Source organism: Schistocerca serialis, chromosome 1 (assembly GCF_023864345.2).
Source record: "Schistocerca serialis cubense isolate TAMUIC-IGC-003099 chromosome 1, iqSchSeri2.2, whole genome shotgun sequence".
Lineage (NCBI taxonomy): Eukaryota > Metazoa > Arthropoda > Insecta > Orthoptera > Acrididae > Schistocerca > Schistocerca serialis.
Genome location: NC_064638.1, coordinates 252,106,761 through 252,130,223, shown reverse-complemented (window position 1 = coordinate 252,130,223; position 23,463 = coordinate 252,106,761). Strand labels below are relative to the sequence as shown.

The window sequence follows — 23,463 nt, the reverse complement described above, 5'->3', positions numbered from 1 at the left end:
GTTTTGGTTATTGTTACAAGGCCAGATCAGTCAATCATCCAGACTGTTGCCCTTGCAACTACTGAAAAGGCTGCTGCCCCTCTTCAGGAACCACACGTTTGTCTGGCCTCTCAACAGATACCCCTCCGTTGTGGTTGCACCTACGGTACGGCTATCTGTATCGCTGAGGCACGCAAGCCTCCCCACCAACGGCAAGGTCCATGGTTCATGGGGGGGGGGGGTTAATAATACTAGGAGAGAAAAAATGAACAAAAAGAAATGATTTACATTAATTTTCAGACCTTATTGTTTCCTGCCTTTTTTCCCTCACCAACCCTGTAGCCTGTGGTATCAGTATTTTTAATCACTGTCATCATCATCATCCTAAATAGCACTGTGAAATTTCCAAATATTTTGCTATTTCTGAGGTTATCATTACAGTGAAATATGAGACAACAGCTCTCAGCCAAGCTGGTGTCAGTGTTCCCCGTCCAACCCTTCCTTATTGCTGAACTCAAGCAACTGTGAAACACAGACTGCTGGTCACATGTAACAACAACAACTACTACTACCACATAAAGAAAAGATCACAATTACGATTCAGTCCCAGTGTCAGACTTCCACTGTCCCTACAATCTAGTGATGTCTATGGGTAATTACTCCGCAATTTGTCTTGCTGGTGTAATTTATCCTCACTATAACAATTACTCAGTTTAATATGGTTTATTTACTTTGAGACATTTCATTCTGGATTAATTTTCCTTCTTGTTTCATTTGAATGTCACCATCATGCTCTAATGCTGATTGAAAACTGGTAACATTTTGTAATTGGGATTCTAATACATGAACAGTGACCGAATTTCTTGTTGCAATCCGCTCAGTAAATCATTACAGTCTCTAATAACCAAATAAAATATTGGTCTGGGTTCTGAATCAGGCAATGCTTCTTAAAGGACGATATTTCTGTTTTTGAATGTTTCCTTTACTTAAAAAGCACCATTAATGTTTGTATGTGGTATCCATACATGTTGTTGTTTTTTGTTGTTGTTCTGGTCTTCAGTCCAGAGACTGGTTTTGATTCAGCTCTATATGCTACTCTATACTGTGCAAGCCTCTTCATCTCTGAATAACTACTGCAACCTACATCCTTCTGGATCAGCTTGGTGTTTTCATCTCTTGGCCTCCCTCTAAGATTTTTACCATCTACATTTCCCTCCAATACTAAACTGGTGATCCCTTGATGCCTCAGAATATGTCCTACCAGCCGATCCCTTCTTCTGGTGAAGTTGTCACAAATTCCTCTTCTCCCCAAGTCTATTCAGTACCTCCTCATTAGTTACATGATCTACTCATCTAATCTTCAGCATTCTTCTGTAGCACCACATTTGGAAAGTTTCTATTCTCTTCTTGTCAACACTGTTTATCATCCATGTTTCACTTCCATAGATCGCTACACTCCATACAAATACTTTCAGAAAAGACTTCCTGGCACTTAAATCTATATTCAACATTAACAAATTTCTCTTTTTGAGAAATGCTTTCCTTGCCATAACCAGTCTACATTTTATATCCTCTGTATTTCGACCATCATCAGTTCCCAAATAGCAAAACTCATCTACAACTTTAAGTGTCTCAGTTCCTAATCTAATTCCCTCAGTATCACCCGATTTAAATTAACTACATTCCATTATCCCTGTTTTGCTTTTGTTAATGTTTGTCTTGTGTCTTCCTTTCAAGACACTATCCATTCCATTCAGCTGCTCTTCCGGGTCCTTTTGCTGCCTCTGACAGAGTTACAATGTTGACAGCATACCTCAATGTTTTTATTTTTTCTCCACGGATTTTAATTTCTACTCCAAATTTTTCTTTTGTTTCCTTTACTGCTTGTTCAATATACAGATTGAATAACATCAGGGATAGGTTACAATCCTGTCTCACTCCCTTCTCAATCACTACTTCCTTTTCATGCCCCACGGCTCTTATAACTGCCATCTGGTTTCTGTACAAATTGTAAATAGCCTTTCACTCCCTGTGTTTTACACCTGCCACCTTCAGAATACATGTATGGGAATATTTATTGCAAATCAGTTCAGATACAACAAAAGTTTGTAAGATGGTGACTTTAATGTTATTTCCTCCTGTGATTCACAAAATTGTCAAATTTTAATCAGAGCAATAGACTGTTGTAGTGGCTAATTCATAATTTTTCATGTGTCTTTTGCACTAGCACTGCACAAGTCAGTGTCAGTGATTTTTCGAGCAATGTTGATTCTGTATCAAGCACTTGAGCGTATTGGGAAATCTTGAGGCTGTTGGAATGAGAGTTTCATTTGCCGTCCCTTCCAAATTCTTCAAAGTAAATCTGCATGTGACCTCAATAGCCAAAGCTTCATCTCTAAATGTAATATGGCTGCTATAAATGTAAGACTACCCCTATATACTCTACTAAACAATGTAGAAAAGGGGAAAACCCCATCTTATAATTGGATAAGTATGGTAAGTCATTGCGATTTCATTCACCAATTGGATTCTTCCCCTCACCCCAAACGAAACAAAGAGCCACACTTGTAATGCTACACCACCTGCAGATGACACCACTGAATAAAATGAAACGCTTAAATGTTCAAACTGTTTTGAAAGAAAGAATGACATAGGGTAGGTGGGCTTAAAAGCACATGGGCTTGGTTTTACTAAATATTTGAGAGAAATGTGCAACAATATCATATTAATTATGCATGCAACACCTAGTTCAACATCTTGCTAACATTGTGTAAAAGTTTCAGTACCACCCAGTAATTATTAGAGGAGTAATAATTTTTTTCCTAAAAAGTAACTTTGTGTACTCTTACCCCATGCTGTGGGTTAGCAGTACACAGTCCTGGGGGAAGAGAGAGAGCAGTGTGTCTTTTACCCCAACTACAAAAAAATAAAGGGTTACAAATAAATACATGGAAAAATAAATTAGGAACTCCTTATTTTAAAAAAATCACAAGAACATAATTATATAATAATTAGGAACAGCCTTTTATGCATTTCAGTTTCACAGATTGAAACTAGTTGACTAAAAAGGATTATTGTGCTAACTTTGAATACTGACATAACTAAAATGGACAATCAAACAAAATATACATTCCTCTTGTAGAACAATAGAAAGTAACAGAAAAGAACCATTTTCAAATTAAGATACTTTCATGATGAAAAAGCAATGGGGAATGTGGAAAGATTAGTGGTTGCCTATCCAAACATGCATTTGAATGATAATTTCAGTAAATTGGAGAGATGGTTGGAAAAGTTAATTGTATTTGCAAACCTTCCAGAGCACTTATAAATTGGTCTTGATAGAGTGTGTGTGTGTGTGTGTGTGTGTGTGTGTGTGTGTTTTTTTTTTTTTTTTTTTTTTTACAAATGTCTTCAGTTTCGACATAACGTTCCTCGTCTGTTTAGTGAAATCTTGACACGCCTGGGAGACACTTGTATCGTAACAATGATTGAAGTGGTGAAGCATTTTCAGTAGGTAAAGGCGACAAAATTTTAGTTTTTCTGTGGGCTTTAACAACTGTGAATTCCCCTGTCCTTATAGCAGAACTATCTCCTCCATCAGCTTCGTCCTCTGAAAAATCTACGTCCAGATCACAGCTACAGTTATACAGAAAAACCTTTGTCTCTGATATTGATGAAGACAATGTAAGAAGGTTTTTTAACAGTAAAAAATATAGACTTCTTTCTGTTATGTCTAGCAAGGGCTTTCTTTTTCTTCTTGTCATCAAATGACTTCTTTTCGGCAGATTCCATCTCCCCTGATTGCCTTATGAGAGCTCTCTTTAACTACTCTGATGAACAGCCCTTCCTGCTTCTCCATTTTAGTTCAAGTTTTGGAAGCAAAATTATCCCGTCTGGTGATATCAAGGGTGCAACAGATGTAGGATTGGCAGAAGAGGAGGATATGCTGGGAGAGGAGCTAACGTGGCAGATAGCAGGTGTAGAGTTTGATGCAGAAAGATAAGTAGGCATCTCACAATGGGAGTAACAGTTGAAGGTCCTGATTCAGAAGTAATAAACTGTGGATCTTGCTCCTCGTGATTCCTGCCCTCACGCTCCTTATCTTCTACATTGATTGTCTCGTTCCTTGATAAACCATCATCATCATTTCCACCAATTACTATGAAGTGTTGCTCAGTAGACTTGTAAAAGTGACTGTCAAAATCTGGATTGATCACTTCTGATGGCGCAAAATCTGCATCTTAAAATTTGTTTTGATAGAGAGGAAAAATTCCCGTTGCCCTGAAACCTGAGACAGTATTTTCAGCAGTAGCTACCTTTTAAAATGCCACTTTCACCAGTTCAGCTCTGTTATACAAGCTCAGGACCTGCCTGGGATGACACACATTCCACAAATCTACTGTGTCATAAAGTGCCTTGAAAGGCCTGAAAAAGTTGCAGTCAAGTGGCTGTGTCTTATGGCTGCTATGGGGTGGCAAACAGCAAGTGTATGTGGCTGTCTTTGGCAAACAAAGCTACCTCCAGGCCTTTGTGGGAGATATGAAATGATTAAGTCATGTAATAAACATAATTATCATGTAGCCTTTATGGGATATAGCCATATCACATTCCATTGGACCCCCATTTATCACTTAAGGGTTCAAATTGCTTCTGTGCAAAAATGGGGGAGGATGGGACACGGTGTCTCACAGTATTCAAGGAACAGGCAATAGTGGCTGTTAGCCACTGTTCTGCAGTCACTGTTTTCCCCATGTTTCTCATCCCTCTTGTAATTACTTGTTTAAGGAGCTTGTTAGGCATTGTTTGAACACCTGCCTCGTCCTTGTTGTAATTACGATCAAGAGGAAACCCAAATTTCTTGAAGACTACCTCCAGATTGTAAACATATTTGTTTAATTGAATCTTGTTAAATTCTGTCATGCATGCTTCACTGGTGTTTCAGTCCATTCTTAGGACAATTTCTCTCTTTTCATAAACTCATGGATGAAGTCTGTACAAGCAAGTTGTGTGTGTGTGTGTGGGGGGGGGGGGATCTGAAAATACATGTTGCAGTGATCTGAGAGTAAGGTTGAAAAAAAGTGTATCATGGGAAATGTAATGCTGCACTATTGTTTGTTCTTCCTCCAATGAAAAAGGTTTTGTGTTTCAGCCAAGTACTATCTTTGCCAGTTTTAAAAGTTTTTTTAAGGCAGCCTCTGAAAACCCAATAGCTTTGTCTGTTTGCCGTATTGGGCTCCCATTTTTGATAATGCCAACAGGTTGGTGGTAGAGCTGGTCTGTTATGGGCTGCTGAGTAAATGTTATTGGTCGGTTTCTGGAAAAAAAAAATGCTTTTATGGCAGATGTGATTCTATTAGAAGTCTGTTTGAGTGATACCTTTGTTTGAAAAAAACAATATCCAACCAAATAAAAACTGCAGAAAAGAAAAAATAATTTCAAGTCTCTAAGGTTAACAACGAGGCATCTAAGGTAAATAAACAAGAACAAAATATGCTTCAGTACTCTAGAAGGGACTACACAAGTCAAACTACAGTGACAGGGTGAAAGTGCCCACTGTGAACTTCTACCCCACTACAGCTGCATACTTTTACTCCATTCTGCTATTTTCTTTTCGGCAATCTACAAATAACACATACAAGCAATGTAGATCAAGACAGGTATTGAAAGCTGAGAGCTGCCAGTTCCAAGAGCAGATTCATCTAATTTTTAAGTAGATCTTAGTTCATGTAACACCAGCTGCAAGCATCCGACTGCCGCAAGGTTCCAGAATAGAAATGAGGAAAAGATGATTATGTGTGTGCTGCCTGGTGGTTGCATAATGAACTTCTGCTTTGGGGCCTGAAAGCTTGATGTGTACTCTTGCCCCACGGGTACTTTTATCCCCACCTACCCTACATATTTTTTTATATAATTTGAAATGAGGCAGTCTTTGCAATTGGTTGTTTCTACCAAGAAGGCCGTGCCACAGTGCCTCTAACTGCTGAAAATGCACGTAGGAATATGCTGCGTATGGAAATTCAGTATGCAAGTTTCAAACAACCTGTTTAAGAAACAATGACAGCCATAATAATAAAAGATCAAAAATAGAACTTTAAAAAATGTGGGAAGAATTAGAGCGTGAAAAGGAGCCGCTGATAATTACGACTTTGAAGAAAGATTCAGTAGTAACATAGTCGCTATCAGTCGTTGCATTATATTGTAAAACATCAGTCATTGCAATTGCTAGTGAAACCAATCGCAGTTTCCATATGGCCATCTTCTGGTGGATACTGAGACAACACCTGTTATTGGATCTTATATGTAGTAGTGATAACACCAACAACTCTGCTACTTCCTTGTTTCTCGATAGGCTGAATCTTTTCAATTTCTTCTTTTGGTACATAAAAAATCTTTATGCCTGGAATACTATCATCAAAGAAATTGAACAAATCATATGGTGTCGATATTTGGTTATCTAAGTGCCTCTGCAGTCTAGCATGGGCTTCTAGTCTTTTTGCTGTTCTCCCAGTGCCATACAAAGCAATTGACCGTAGCTTCTTCCAAAAAATTCCATTCAGCAGTGATGCCAAAATCCTTTTTGTGTTTACACTAATTGATGAAATTTTTGAAATTCTTATGTTGAGTAGCTGAACCATCACTAAAGTAATAAATGTTCTTAATGTTTTCAATCTTTCTTTTTAATTAACTTTATTTGAAAGGCTTGAACAGCAATTGTATCATGACGGAAACAGTTGCTTATCATACAAATGCTATAATCTGACATTCTTTGCCACCAAAAGAGACAACAAATGGATGTAATGTGACCTGCCTAATCTCCCAATGAAATTCTTGCGCGGTATTTTGAGCAGCAAATGAATAATTATCAGCAAAATCCATCAATATAATTAACTCATTTTCTGCAAGAGATCACTTCAGTTTTGTTTTGACACATCAGTGCCTCCATGAAATCTTCAACAGTTCTTTGACACATCTCTAATGTGTCTGTCAGTATGGACACATTGCTTGTATTCCATTGTTTGTTGAGGGTCATATTCTTTAAAAGCCTCTAGTCTCATTTTTTTCTGGAAATTTCTCACAACGTTGCAGCATACAGTCTTTTGTTTCCAAACTGCATACAGTTTTTTCTCATCAAATATTTGTAGTCATCTTGGATGGATGTTGCTGGAGTCAATATTAATTTGACATTTTGATAAATTGCACAAACACCTACTGAATGTGATCCAGATACACCGACTGCTGTACACCATTTTGGCCTGAGCTCACAATTTTGAGAAGCTCAGTTGATTTCCGTATTGCTTACAATAGGCAATGAACATTTCTTTCAGGATACAAAGAAGCAAGCATTCCTGCTTGTTAATCTCTCCCATTTATTCTTAATGCAACACAGTCCTTGTTGCCCAGGCATAAACGAGAAAAACTCATCTTCAAAAAAAAAGTGAGGACAATTTGTTTTACTTCATCGTTGAGCTTTTTCCCTTTTTGGTTTGCAGATATTGCCAAAATCCCATATTCCATCATTAGTTTCCGAGCATTTTTCATCATTTTTGTTGAAATAGCAAATTCTTCAGCTGTTTTTTCAATAGTCCAGCTATTTGGGGCCAGGGTCCAAATTTGAACTTTACTGCAATTGCTTGAAGTTTGGAGCTTAATCTTAAGTTCTTCAATTAAGATGCCCATATCTTTACATTTTTGGCACTCTTCCGTTTGTATTTGAGCAATATCTACTTGGCTCACACCAGCGTATGTGGCAATTACCTTAGTAATGCTGCCTTGGGCTTTCAGAACTTGTGCACTTTATGTATCCCATTGAATCTCTATTGCTGATCAGTGAAGCTTTAATGGTGACTCTCCAAGTGGTGGCGATCAAGTATGAGCAGTAAAACAAGCATCAACAACGTTCATGACTTCAGTAAAGGGTGATTCTTACTTATCCTGGTGGGGTGATTCTTTTTGGGCCACTTCATGCCTACATTTGGTACAAATTTTATGACCAGATTTAAAAACTTCATTAGTCAGTAACTTCAACCTATCAGACATTGCATTGATTATTGGTGTTAAAGCCTTCTTGATTACATGTTTTTCTTTACCAAACAGGTTGAAAAATGTCTTCTGCAGGAATTGAAATTTCGTCATCAACAAGGTATTATGGTGTGAACAAATTTGGGCATCCTCAGTAAAATCAAGCCCAGACCTATTTCGTAGAAACTCCTTGTCCACTGGCGACATTTCTGTAACTGATGGTAGTTGACTTTCGCCATAATAGAATGGTGATGACTTACGATAATCAGCTCCATCTGAACCACCAAATTAGCAGGATGCAAGGGTTTCTTGGTTCATTTTATGCAATAGTGTATCAGCCTATAACAAGCAAATTTGTAAGCTCATGAATATCCTGGTTTGAAGCATAGTAGATTCAGGCTTGTTATATATAAAATATACAAATTAGCCTATCAACACCTATTGTTTTCGTGCTTACCTTCAGCTACAACAATAATTATTGATTATTCAAACACTCAGTACTCAACACCATGATTGTACAATGTCCGCACCAAAGATTACATCACACAGAAGACTGACACTGTGAAAATTGTCAGTAATAAAAGCAACAACTGAAAGTGGTGATTCAGCAATGTATCACTGCTGTGAGGATAGAGCCGTATGAAGTATTGCTGCTTTATAATTTCGATGGAAACTGAATGACAATGCATATTGCACCACCATGTATTGTAGGGTTAAAACATTTTAAAGCGACATAGCGTTCCATTATGATCTTCTGGATTTTATAATCTTAAGAGCATTTTCTGAGGTTTTATTGTATTTATATTCTATAATGTAAAATAACATAAACACGTCTTATCAGTATACACACAGTCCATAAACCACAGGCAAATCTTATACTATTAAGACATTACAATTACACATTTTATTTATGACTTCAAGTTTTATTAATTTTTTTGTATTTATCAGTAATTTATTTTCCCTAGTATTGATAGGTATTCTTACTCATAAAATTCAAGATCCAGAAATTAAACAATGTAGCTTTGAAAGCTTAAAGCATGCTCTTTCCACCTCTTGCACAAAAAAGGATTGAACAAGACACAGTTGAGATATTGCCACCAAAAAATACCCTAAAATTTGCACGCAGAAAATTTCGGCTAACTTTGCAGATGCGTATATTTTCGTCTACGCATCCAATGTTAATTAAATGTGATCCATACATAGATATCATAGGTAGAAAAAGTCCTCTGAAGTTTTGTTGTGATTGGTTCATATGAAAAGTAGCAGGGATCGGTCAAACCTTGGCTCTCAGAATAATACAATGCATTTTTTAATCACTGTAAAGGCTTGTATCTATATTTAGGTGTGGCTAAATCTCTAATTTTTGTCACGATGTAATTCAGCATAAAAAGTTGTCTATGTATATTAAAGCAAATGACCAAATGTTTGCTAGAACTTTTTTTAAGCCTTCGTACGTGATGCGAAGATGAGTAGGCTCTCTAAAAGCCCCTAAAAATTCAACCACTGAAAATACTGGAACAAAATTTGGAATATAACCATCAAAGACCATGTAGAGCCTTCACACCAGATTTCATTAGATACGGCTATGGGTCACTTTTTAATATTGGTCCCTTTGACATGGAATGACCCACATGCATTTATGTAAAAGAGTGGTGGATTAGAATTTTCTGAGAGACCTCCACTGGGCAGAAGGACATTTTAATAAGCTTTGTACACCCAAATGGCCCAGCAAATTAATTTTATTAGCCATCAAGAATTGAAAAGTGCTGGGTTCTGGAACACAACATTATTGCAATTATTCCACTTCCATTGGTGACACCCTCTGTCTGGTAATATATTTTTCCTTGTTATATTTAAGAGCAAATCAATGAAAACTCAAAAAAATTCAAGCTGCTTGGAGTAAGCATGAGCTTAAGATCCTAAAAAAACCTCTTTTCACTAGCATGATACATTTAAGAAAAAAATGAAATGAGCGTATGGTATCATTGGCCGGGAGGCCCCTATTCGGGGAAGTTTGGCTGCCAAGTGCAAGTCTTATTTCATTCGACGCCACTTTGTGCGACTTGCACGCTTGTAATGGGGATGAAAAGATGATGACAACACAACACCCAGTTCCTGAGCAGAGAAAACCTTCAACCCGGCCGGGAATCGAACCCGGGCCTGCTTGCATGAGAGACGAGCACATTACCACCCAGCTAAGCAGGCGGACTACATTTAAGGAAATGAGTCATCAGTCCTGGGATACTGTCTTAAAGAAATCCACCCATGGTTGCTGTTGCACGACTTTATGCATGGCCCCAATAGTGATGGGGATGCTGGTGTTTGCACTTGAAAAGAAACAAGCAGTGGTGAAGGTGCCATGTACCATAACAACACATTTACAGAAATTTTCATCAGTATACGTGTTCATCATAAACCACATACTAGGCAAACAGAAAATATTCTGTACTGTGGACTGGAATAGACACAGATTCAAAATTCTCATAACACAAATCCTTTTCACAAAAATGTGATACTACTGCGAAGCAATATTATTAAAAGGATAGTTGCAACTCACCATGCAGCAGAGATGCTGAGTTGCAGGTAGGCATAACAAAAAGACTGTCAGAAAGTGAGCTTCGGCCAACAAGGCTTTTGTCAACACCCCCCCCCCCCCCCCCCACACACACACACACACACACACACACACACACACACACACAGTCTCTGGCGGTGGAGGCCATATGCAACAATGGTGTAAAGCTTGAAGTAACTTTATATAATACGTGTCGCAGCTGTTTTGCAATTCCTGCTTCACTCTGAATCTCATTACCAGCTTTCTTACTTGAAAGGTAAAGATAATTAAGTAGTTCATATTTCTCAGTCCTAATGGTAAACTTTATACATGGAAGCAATGCATTCAAGGTTGCTAACAAACCTGTGGATTTCATCACATTTAAATGAAATGATATCATATACCGCATAGCCATGATATAAATTTTTTTATTCTCAGATAAATTAATGAATATGTTCACTATTGTGCCAACAAGACTGTTGCCCATAACAAGGCCTTTCGTTTGTTGATATAATTTCTCATTAAATGATAAGGAAAACTGGGCCAGTTGGATAAATTCTGCAAGTGCTCCTACTTCAGTATTTTGAAATTTAATCAAATTATCAAGAGTGATCTCAAGACCCTTGGGTCAGATAATACTTGGTGATCTCCATCTGGCACTGTTGTAACTTCCCTGATGGAGACAAGAGCATTAGATGCTGAATGTATGTGACTCGGTGAATATTCTGTTGCACTTTCCATTCCGGTTATAGTTTGGCCTGGGTGGTTATTGATGATCAATGTAATCAGCTTATCAGGTTTATGAAATTTTATTTACACTCGGAGAGAAGTCATATGAGGCTGCATCACACTATCCAAAACTAGCAGTTATGGCTTTGCTGCTACAAAGTGATTCCTTTATTAACAACTTTTTATATAGAAGTAAGTTAAATAACACATGTATGTTTTTAATAAGAGTTGTCATGCAACGGTTAGCCTGATGTCTTAGGCGTTATTGTCGCTTACACCAACTATTGGAAACATTGCGTTGCGTACTAAGCAAGAGAGCCCATGTCCACTGGGACAGTGATGGTGTTGTGGTCTAGTGTAGGAAGGAGTAAGGTAGTTTGTATTATTTTTAACTGGTATGTTTCTCGGCTTGGCTGCATTTTGCAATGTGTGCATTTTAGTATTGTATTTTATTGTATGTTGCATTCCATAGATTTAATAATGGGGTATCATGAAATGATAATTAAAAAGAATTATTTTGGCAATCAAGCCAAGTGTGTTACTTTATAGTACAGAACATGGGGCATTTTTCATGTGGCACATTCTCTTTCTGCTATCATTGTGGCTATTTGAATTTTTGTTGATGATTCTAAACAGTAACTTGGGCCAGATTAAAGTTCTTCACAAATATTTGTATGTTTTTAACTGCATTTACATTAATAATCAACACTACAATTATTCTGCAACTTGTAGATTTTTAACGAAGCTATTGGAGTTCGTGCATGTAACAAAATTTCCTTTGTGACAAATCTCTCGTAACACACCTGTTGTGAGTAACTATGATAAAAGTGCAAGAGTGCAGTGAATAAATGTTTGCTTTTATTGTGCGTGAATTGCTACTAAAAGTTTTCAAATTTTGACCATGAGAGAATGCCATTTCTCTCGTTACTTGACTTATGTAACTTTAATGCTGGACAGCGAGGTTACTAGTGATTGGTGACATAAATTACACCACTGTCAATAGGAAGACACTGCAGATACTCCCAATTAGTAATGGTTCTTATTGAGTACTGTATCTGATCGTAAATAGTGTAGTAAGGCCTAAGGTTTTAGACTGTGGTTTTATTACCTGTATTAGTACACTCTGATGTCGTACTGTTAGAACTACTTCCATATTTGTTGTTGGATTTGACAGCATCAGTGGCCCAGTAACTACTGTCACGTCCAACTTGTATCACAACATTTCCAGGTTCCTTTCCCAACTAAAACATTACATTGTTGGTATTCACTCTCAGTAATTTTAATTTGTGCACGTGCTTCACCCCAGTCTTCTACAGTTACTTCTGTTATGTATCTTTGTGCAAATACCTTCAAAGTTTTTAATGAGAAGTTGTTGATATGAGTTCGAATGGTTCTATTTACTTGTTTCAAATCAATTTAATTAGATTTTGGTTACAGTAGTACGGAGGGAGACAGTATAGCAGAAATACCTCATTTCTTTTAAAATACTTTTTCATGGTTTATGAAGTGTTACGTCTGTCTTAACAATTTTTAGTAGTTCATAGTGAATCATTCTGTGTATCATTTTATAAAGCTTATGAATATTGTGTAAAATTTTTCTGCTATGAGATCGTATCACTTGCAACGATATCTTGGAAGATGTTTCCATTCTCCTTATTTAGGAAATGTGTAGTAGATGTTCTGCATCGCATGCATACATTAGATATGTTACTCGTATCAGCAATCACTGTTATGCCATAGTGTTTCATCTGGGCCATAACTATCACTACCAGGAGGATGTGTGAATCCCTCACTCTCAGGCTCTTGGCAGTTTGCATAGTTAGTTTCACTGTTTGTCGCATGTAAAGATAAGAAGCAGACAGTATTGTGTAGCAGATCTTATTGACTATAAGGTGCTTTGCCACGTACTCTGATTTAAGTTGGTCATGTAATTTCCGTGAGATGTGCAGATGAAAACTACTGTACCTTTGCCACCTGCAATAGGGCCAGTTCTTGGCCTGTGTGTGTGTGTGTGTGTGTGTGTGTGTGTCCACTTTATATGTGCTTCTTGCTATGCTCCTTGCCCCATTTCCATTTTTTCTAATTGTACATCTTACTGTGTATATTGGATACAGAAACATTTTTATAAGTGCATTCCTCCTGTACCATATAATTTTTTTGCCTCTTTGAATGCATTGCATATTTAACTTCGGTACAGCAATAATGGGAATTTCTAGATGGAGGAGTACTTGCTTTATGTATCACTTCTGTATTAGTTTACCCATACCTTCAATGAGTTTATTCTGTTAGCATTCTGATTAGATCATCTTGGTTTCCTTGAACTTGATTACATTTCACAATTATGCATTTTTTCCCTTCATTTCTCATTGCATTTTGTGATGAATTTATTTTAGGTTGTCTTTCCGAATGAAATTTTTGTGTGTTGTCACTAAACTTACTAATATGTAGATTTGTAGGAGGATAGAAAAGTCTGTTGAAAAAACCACTTGAATGTTACTTGATCTTGGTTAGGCGTGCTATTATCCATCTGAGCCACATAAGTATGGCTCGTAGCTACTAATTAATTCTGCCTTCTTTGCTGCATTTGTAGTACTATACTGGTAGAAAATATCAGTTAATCTTTAAGAGGGGTAATGGGCAATATTTTTATAGTGATCTGTATGACTTATTATTTTTCAGGTGTAACCAGTGTGGCAGAACTTTCAAGAAATTAAGCTACCTCAATGTGCATATGAGAACACATACAGGCGGAAAAATATATGCATGTTTAATATGCAACAAAAAATATGTTAATTTTTGCACACTTCGAGTAAGTTAACACATATATTACTGTGTTTTACTTTAACCTTCAAGTCTTCATTTTACAATATTCAAATGTTGACCAAATATAATTAGTCATTCTTTCATTAACTTGATATAATGAAGAAAATTTACTTCAGATGTTTCTAATTCAAGCCTCCATATTCTTACTAACACTTTCATTATCATTCAGGGCCATATGAAAAGCCACACAAAAGGAGCTGAGCTTATGTGCCAAGTATGTAACTACCGCTTTCCAGATTATACAACACTTTGCCAGCACATGATGGAACATACAGAGGAGAGGTAAGTCAGTGTCCACATGAATTACCGAGATGTCATAATTAATGCATTACTTCAGTGATTTACTACAATTTGAATTGTTGTGTTATACTTCTTTCACTTTATAACAAGGTAACAGCACATTACTTGCAAAAACCGTTAGCTATTAAGCTGAAAATGAAAGGAACAGAAGGCAAAGTATTTTGGAAAAAAATAGTATTCGCATGGATCAGACGAACCATGAGTGATTCATGTTACTCTAGTTTCAAGGCAGAGAATGGCATAGCGGAAAGAATACAGAAAAGTAATGAGAGGGTCATTGGAGCCAGTCCCTATATGGAAACTTTTTTCTTACTTTCAGTTTTTATGTCGTGCTGCAAATAAATCAAAATAAAGCTCAGCATATTGTATTTATTAATATTTTTGTAAGCGGCATTAAAGGAAAAGCAGGGAAAAACTTGGGATTGCAAATAAGTTACCAGGAAGGAAATACAAGCCATATTTGAGAATTTTGAATGTAAAATTAGATACTTTTATTACTTTACAGCTTGCACAAAAGTTCGCTGTCATAGAACAGTTTGGCAGCAAACCATACGTAATGTATCGTTTCACCAAATATTCGTAAGTGTACCTGGTGATGTACAATGGCATTAATTTTGATACTGTCTCCTGAGTATATGATTTCTTTTTCTCTGAGATAACAGCAGTTTTGAAGCTTTTTGATCAAATTCTTTACCTGTCGATAAAAATAGGCATCACAAGTTTGCACTAGCGGAGTGCAGTTTGAGGAGAATCACTTTCACACTGCATGAAGGAAATCCTTCTAATCTTTAATAATTTTGTCATATAATTGTGGATTTGTTTGTTCCTCCCAAGAATTAACACACTAAATTTGTTCTCCTACATGCTTTCATCATATTAGTCAAACAATTTTTGTATGAGGCTGTTATAAGCTTCCCAGACTTTTGAAGAAGTAATTATATTTTGCCTCTTACTCACAGACTGCTTTCTGAATCCTCAGTCCAATATTTTTCTTTGATTTTTATGGAAAAATTAGTAAGTACAGTATATTCTGCATAATTTCAGTTCATTCGCATAATAAGTAACATAAAAATTGAAAATAAAAGTAGAGCTCCTGCATAGAGACACGATCCCTCAACCTTCAGATTACCATTCTGCACTCTTTCCTTTGTGCCAACCACTGCCACAAAGCTGTGCTAACATAAATGGCTCATGTATCGCCTGACCAGTGCCGAAAATGTTACTTTATCCAAATGCTTGGCCAAGGAACTCTCATTTCTATCACTATCATCTGCATCTACATACACACTCCACAAACTACTGTATGATGCATGGCTGAGGCCACCTTCTGCCATTAATAGTCAGTTCCTTTTCTGTTCCACTCGCAAACAGAGCAAGAGAAAAATGACTGTCTACATGCCTCCGTATGAGCCCTAATTTCTCTTTATCTTCTTGGCGCTTATGCTAAATGTTTGTCGGTGGCAGTAGAATTGTTCTGTAGTCAGCTTCAGATGCCAGTTCTCTAATTTTTGTCAGTGGTGCTCCTCAAAAAGATCACCGCCTTCCCTTCAGGAATTCCCATTTGAGTTTCCGAAGCATCACAATTCTTGTTTGATGATTGAACCTATTGGTAACAAATCTAGGTGTCCGCCTCGGAATTGTTTCAATGACTTCATTTAATCCAGCCTCGAGCAGTACTCAGGAATGTGTAGCACTAGTGTTACATACCTGGTCTTCTTGACAGATGTCTGTATCTACATATACCTGGTCGTCCTGACAGTTGTCTGTATCTACATCTACATGGATATTCTGCAAATCGCACTTAAGTGCCTGACAGAAGGTTCATCAAACCACCTTCACAGTAGTGGCCTATTATTTAATTTTCTATAATTCCAATCTCGAACAGCATGCAGAAAAAACAAACACCTATATCTTTCCATGCAAGCTCTGATTTCCTGTATTTTATAATGATCATCGTTTCTCCCTCTGTAGGTCAGCATCACTAAAACATTTTTACATTCAGTGGAGAAAGTTGGTGATCGAATTTTCATGAGAAGGTTTCTCCATAGTAAAAAACGCCTTTGTTTTAATGACACCCATCCCAGATCCTGTATCGTGTTAGTGACACAATCTCTCCTATTTCTCGATGATACAAAATGTGCTGCCCTTCTTTGAACTTTCTCGCTGTACTCCATTAATCCTGTCTGGTAAGCATCCCACACCATGCAGCAGTACGCCAAAAGAAAATGGACAAGCGTAATGTAGGCAGTCTCATTAGCAGATCTGTTGTGTCATCTAAGTGTTCTGCCAATAGTCATCTAAGTGTTCTGCCAATAAAACACAGTCATTGGTTTGCCTTTCCCGTAAAATTTTCTTTGTGTTCTTTCCCATTTAAGTTGTTCATAGTTAAACTATCATGGACCCTCTCTACTACGCTGCAAAAGTTATCTCCATAAAGACACCTTTACATTGTGGCTAATGGCTGTATTGTACTTTATAGAGCTGGCCATGATGTCTCCTCTGTTGATGCTGCTGAGTCTATGTTGTCTAGGCGATGATTGCTTTGCTGCTCTGGGTGCAAGAGAATCATGATGCAGCATTCCACCACAAAAAAAAAGATACCAAATTAATTGCCAGAACTTGAATACAAGTACACTCAACTGCGCCAGAGCTCAAGTGGCCGAAAACGTATTGCTCACCAAAGATCACAGCCATAGCGACAAAGAACATACAATTTCAATGTCAATTATTGATCATAACACCTATCCTAATATCATTTTAAACAAATGCTTTTTAACACAACTTTAATCAGTGTATAATATGACAAAATGAGGTCTATTTGTCAGTTCCATTACAAAACAATGTAAAACCCAAGATAGAATGTAACAATAAGTTGTTCATAATTGTAATTCCTGGGTATTTAGTTTCATTAATTGTCTTTAGATTTGACTGATTTATCATGTTACCGAACTTTAATGTATTCCTTTCAGCACTCATATGGATGGCCTCATACTTTTCATTATTTAGGGTCATTTGGCAATTTTCACATCATACAGGTATCTTTTGTAAATGGTTTTCCGATTTGTTTTGATCCTCTGATGACTTAACTAGATGACAAATGACAGCATCATCTGGAAACAAGCTAAGATGACTGCTCGGATTGTCTTCTGAATCATTTATCTATGTAAGGAACAGCAGAAAGCTTATAACACTACCTTGGGGATTCCAGAAATCACTTCTGTTTTACTTGATGACTTTGTCAGTTAATAAAAACTGTGAAATCTATAACAGGATATGATGAATCCAGTCAAATGACTGAGACAATATTCCATAAGCTCGCAATTTGATTACAAGTCGTTTACAAGGTACAGTGTCAAAAGCCTTCAGGGAATCTAGAAATATGGAATCCCTTGTGAAGAGCACTCAGTACTTCATGTGAGTAAAGAGCTAGATATGTTTCATGAGAATGGTGTTGTGTTAAGTCCCTCTTCACTGTGTGTCAATAGACTGTTCACTTCAAGGCAATGCATGATGCTTGAACACGATATATGTTCCAAAATATCGACGTTAATAATATGGACCTGTAATTTCGTGGATTACTCATACTGCCTTTCTTGAATATTGGTGTGACCTGTGCAGCTTTAGAGTCTTTGGGTACAGATCTTTCGCTGTGCGAGCTGTTGTATATGGTTGTTAAGTATGGTGCATACTCCGAAAGGAACCTAATTGGTACACAGTCTGGTCCGGAAGATTTGCTCTTCTTAAGTGATTTAAGTTTCTTCACTACTCCAAGGATATCTACTTGTAAGTTACTCATGTTGGCAGTTGTTCTTGATTTGAATTCTAGAATACTTACTTCGTCATCTTTGGTGAATGAATTTCAGAAGGCTGTGTTTCGTAACTCTGCTTTAGCAGCACTGTTGTTGATAATATTTCCATTGCTCTCATACAGAGAAGGCATTGATCGTGTCTTGCCGCTAGCATACTTTACATACACCTAGAATCTCTCAGAATTTTCTGCCAGGTTTTGGGACAAAGTTTTGTTGTGGAAACTATTTTAAGCACCTCACATCAAAGTCCGCTCCAAATTTCAAGCTTCTGTGAAAGATCGCCAGTCTCGAAGATTTTGCACTTGTTTAAATTTTGCATGCATTCTTTGTTGTTTCTGCAACAGTATTTTGACTCATGCTGTGTACCAAGGGAGATCAGCTCTGTCATTCATTAATTTATTTGGTATAAATCTCTCAACTGCTGTTGATACTATTTGCTTGAACTCAAGCCACATCTGGTCTACACTTACTGGTACGTTGTTAAATTGGAAGGAGTGAAAGTTCTCTCTCAGGAGGGCATCAAGTGAATTTTTATCTGCGTTCCTAAAATTCTCCCAATAAACCGAGGTCAACCATTGGCCTTCCCTAGTACAGCCATTACATGCTCACTTTATTTCGTACCATTATGCAGTATTATGCCTAGATATTTAATTGACGTGCCCATCAAGCAACACACAGCAACTGAATTGCCAATGTTGTGATCAACTCTGCAGCTGTCCTCTTTAGGGCAGTTAACTGCCGTGGAGAGGACTGCTGCAAAGTTTGTCAAAACATCAGAAATTCAGTTGCTTTAGGATTTTATAATGACACAGTCTAATACTAAGAACTTCCACCAGCTGTGGAAGTCTACGAATGTACAAAACTGAGAACTTTGCAAACTTCAGGATGAATCCTCCTTCATAACCAACAGACTACATCTGTGCAATTGTATTACATCTACACTGTAGGTCAACTGGAGTATGGGGTTGTATGGAGTGAAGTGGACGAGAAGAGGAAGGATACACAGTGTGTGTTAGAGGTTTGGGGAAAATAGTGGCTGACAGATGGGAATGATAGATAGAAGTACATGAGGCGAATGTGGCACTGATTAGCTCACTTGGCACTGGCAGGGGGAGTTGTGCATGACACTCAATGATGTGAATTGGGAGGGGGAGTAGAACATAGGAAGATGGAGACTGTGGAGGAGATGGTGTGAGTGTAGAATTAGTGAAATGGAGGGCATGGGGATGGGTGTGGAGGATGGCGACCTACAGTGGCTAAACAAGATTGAGGCCCGAAGACTTGCAGATATATTGTAAAAGCAAGTCCCACCTACATAATTCAGAAAAAAAAACTGGGAGGGAAGGATCCAAATGGTATAGTTTGTGAAGCAGACGTTGAAGCTGAGTATGTTGTGCTTAGCAGTGTGTTCAGCCACTATGTCGGCCAGAGTTTGGTGGTGGTCAGTCAGCTGGGTGCACACCTTATTGGTGGTTATACTCACTTACAAGGTTGTGCCTTCAAAACAGGGGGAGATATGCAAACAAATCCACAAACACACACATGGCACTGTCATATACCAACACCAACCTATTTAGGGTCTTTTCAGAGGAAAGCTTCCTAGTTACCCAAAATCCCAATCTACTTCTCTGGTTCAGGTTTGTTGATGATATCTTTGACATGGAACCATGGCCAAGACACTACCCTTTTTACTCCAAAACCTGACCACCGCCAATCCACCACTTCCCCTGGTTCTCCTCTGGTGATTCCGTAAAAACCTCCATCTGTATCACGTCCACAGACCATAAACTGTACCTCTATTTTTTTATAGCAGCCATTACTTCCACACTAAGAGATCACTCTCACATAGTCTGGCCATCCATGAATGACACAACTGCTGCAAAGAAGCTTCTCACCCCAGCCCCCCTAAACATCCAGTATCTCCCCAGACCTGCAATAACTTAACCATATAATTCATCAGAGGTTCAGATACTTACCATTACTGGAAACGAGAGACATTCCCCCCACAAAACTTCCCACACCTCCCAAAGTGGTGCTTCACTGCCCAGTCAATCTACAAAATATCCTGATCCTTCCCTATGCTACACCTACCCCCAACCCCTTTCCACATGGCCTTAAGCCTGTGAAACATCCAGCTGCAAAACCTGTCGCAGGCACTCATTCAGCACATTCCATTCTAGTCACTTCTGCATGCTTTTTGTGTCTGTTGTGGTGGCGGTGGGGGGGGGGGGGGGGAGTAGTTATGACCACCAACCAAGTGTCTCCAATCAAATGAATGGCTACCACCATACTGTGGCGACGATCAGTATTAAACACACTATGGTGGAACACACTGCTGAGCAAAAAAAGCTGGTATTTAATGGCTGCTTTGCATTCCCTATTATCTGGATCCACTCCTCCACTTCTGTCCCCATGCCCCCCCCCCACCACCACCACCACCACCACTACTTCATACAATCTACACTCACTCCTTTCCTAGTGGGGTGTGCCGTTCCTCTCTTCTATCTCCCCTCTCAAGCCACTCCACTGTGTTATTGTGCACCACACACATCATCCCCTGGCTATGCCACAGTGTGTTCACCAGTCACAATCCTATCCTGTGTGCATGCTACCTCTCCCTCCTAGTCATCATCTACCCTTTCCTCCAACCATCCTCCCAATCCGTGCCTCATTCCTAACATTGCCCACTCCACCCAATACAACCCTTCACACCAGTAAAGCCACATGCCAGTACAAATGTCATCAGATGGGACAATGTAGTCATACAGGTGATGTTAGTTTTGGAGGAGGATTTTTCAAAAAACTTGGCAGTCATGTGTATGTGCCTATTGACTACTTCACGCATCAGCTATATGGTGAATTGTTACCTTCTCTCCTTCCACTATACAAGGGTTGGAACTTTAATAGTGGCAACTATTTATTTACAGTTAGTACATAATAGATACGTGTTTCATAGTTTTACTGACCTTCAAAGTGGTCACCAGCATTGTGTATAACCCGTTGCCAGCAATGTGGAAGTCGTAGGATACTCTTAGCAGTGCCAGTTGTGTTGACAGTTCGAGCGGCGCGGTCTATTGCCCGACAAATTTGTAGCAGTTCTGAAGTGAATGCCGTGAAGTGTTTCCTTCAGTTTAGAAATCAAGTTGAATTCAAGTAGGCTTAAGTCAGGGGAGTGTGGCACTTAGCAACCACATCAGTCAAACAAATCAGTAACAGCTTGCACTGTACGTGCTTCAGCATTGTCCTGCAAAATGATGGTCAGGTGCTGCAGAAAGTGTCATCACTTCGGTCTCTAAGCTGGTCGTAGGTTGTGTTCCAAAAATGAACAGCATAGAGACAGAAGTGATGACACTACCTGCAGGATCTGACCATCATTTCTGTAGTAGTTATTATTGCTGACATAAAAGAAGCACAAAAGGAATGATGTTCCACATTTGTAAGATATGTACGGTTCATTACGTAATCGCAAAAGAAAAGGTCGATTTGGGTAGTGTCAAGAAAGTCACAGCAGATGGGTGAGTCACATCTCATACTGAATAAGAAATTTTCCAATCATAATAACTTGCAAAAACCTTCAGTACCAATGGGAGAAATACCCCTCTGCTGTAGGAGTCGAAGATAATAAAGCAAGCACAAAATGTCAGAGGCTGAATTTAACAGTGTCTACAGATGATGAGAAAATTATAATTGAGCCGCTGCTTGTACAACTGGCCTTTTATTAAGACATTGTCTTGTTAATTTTCTGAAAACACTCAATGCATTATATATGATTGCTATAAACAACAAAAGTAAGCCAACGGTTCTAAATTCAAATTGTGTGCAGTCATGCGTTCCTACTATTACTGTTGGTTTGATGTTCCTATTTTCTTATGTATAAAGATTACTCTGTTATCTTCATATAGTTAATTTAGTTAATTTTTGTAGGCCTTTCCAGTGCAGTGTCTGCGACATGCAATTTCATTCTGCTGCACATATGCGCCGGCATTTAAGAACGCATACAGCAAGTGAAAGAGCAGGCAGGGGAAATGGAGAACGTGTTCTAAGAGGTCGACAGAGAGCATCAGTTATTCGCTTAAGTGCTGAAGAAACCCAGGTCCTGGCACAGCGACCACTGGAACAGGCTGGTTCAGTGTCGGAGAGGGTGCTAATAGCATCAGCTGCTGAAAGGGATCGAATTAGTGAAATAAAGGTAATATTTAAATTTAAAATTTAAATGGTAAATTTATATTTAACACTCTGATGAAACTAAGAAACATATGACTTTATCATTTTGATTACAATTTGCTAGCTGTGAATTTAGAAATAAAAACTCTTTAGATTGTTGCCTGGTCAGAAATGTCAAAGTTTCATCTTAAAATTTATTTTATGTAATTGAATGTTTGGCTTTTTTCCAAGTTTAAGTGTTCGGTGTAGGCCAAATCATGAAGACGTAATAATTTTTGCTGTTTTTAGATATGGAGAACTGAATTGTCATATAGAATGACAACATTATAATCATCTCACATTTCAAAAATCTTGTTATTTTCTTACCAGTGGTTCTCTCTAAACAAAACAAAAAGTAGCAATTTAAAGAGAAAAGAAAGATAGAAAAAATTGATATGTGATGGAAAATATTGATGTGTGATGGACACCAGCAACTTCATTGTCCCATAAGAAAGATGACAGATGAATCAGCTGTTGGAATAAGGATTTTATTTATCTACTAGTATTGAAATATAAAGAAAAAAATTGGGAGCCAATCTGAATCTATCAATGAAAGTGAACTGGTTAAAAAAAATTGCAGCAGAACAGAATAAACGGATGATAACAATGTGATGTGACTAACAATTCATTAACTTGTTGTAGTAATGTTCATTTTAGTGTGTTTATACTTGATACTGTATAGCATTACCGCCTCTGTTTTGAAGTAATCTCAAGTTGAACTTTCAAATTTAATAATAGGGAAATTTGAAATTACGTAAATGATCGATTGAAAATCCTGTGGTTGGCAGCAATACTATAAGAACACATTATCCAGAAAGGTTATTTGACTTTGAAAAATAAACATCATAGCAGGTTCTAACGAGCGTCACAGGTAAGTGGAAATGACACACAGAATGACTTGTAAAAAGATCATGAAGCAAACGAAAGTCTCCTTATTTAAATAGTTTATTTTCTTATACTTTTAATTGAAAGGGTTGTTAAATAACATGATATACACAGAAAATATTATTTAACAATATGAGAGAAGGAAAGTTGCTACTCACCATA

The 23,463-nt window shown here is 37.8% G+C and overlaps 1 protein-coding gene across 2 annotated transcripts in view; it reads left to right on the top strand.

The window, feature by feature from the left end:
- Positions 1 to 23,463, top strand: part of LOC126467166 (zinc finger protein 236-like) — a 234,085-nt gene that overhangs the window by 188,269 nt on the left and 22,353 nt on the right. For both annotated transcript variants that reach the window (XM_050096441.1, XM_050096442.1), the window contains exons 22-24: positions 13,961 to 14,090; positions 14,274 to 14,386; positions 22,138 to 22,402. In XM_050096441.1, coding sequence (XP_049952398.1) covers positions 13,961 to 14,090; positions 14,274 to 14,386; positions 22,138 to 22,402 — 508 coding nt within the window. The remainder of the gene's footprint in view (positions 1 to 13,960; positions 14,091 to 14,273; positions 14,387 to 22,137; positions 22,403 to 23,463) is intronic.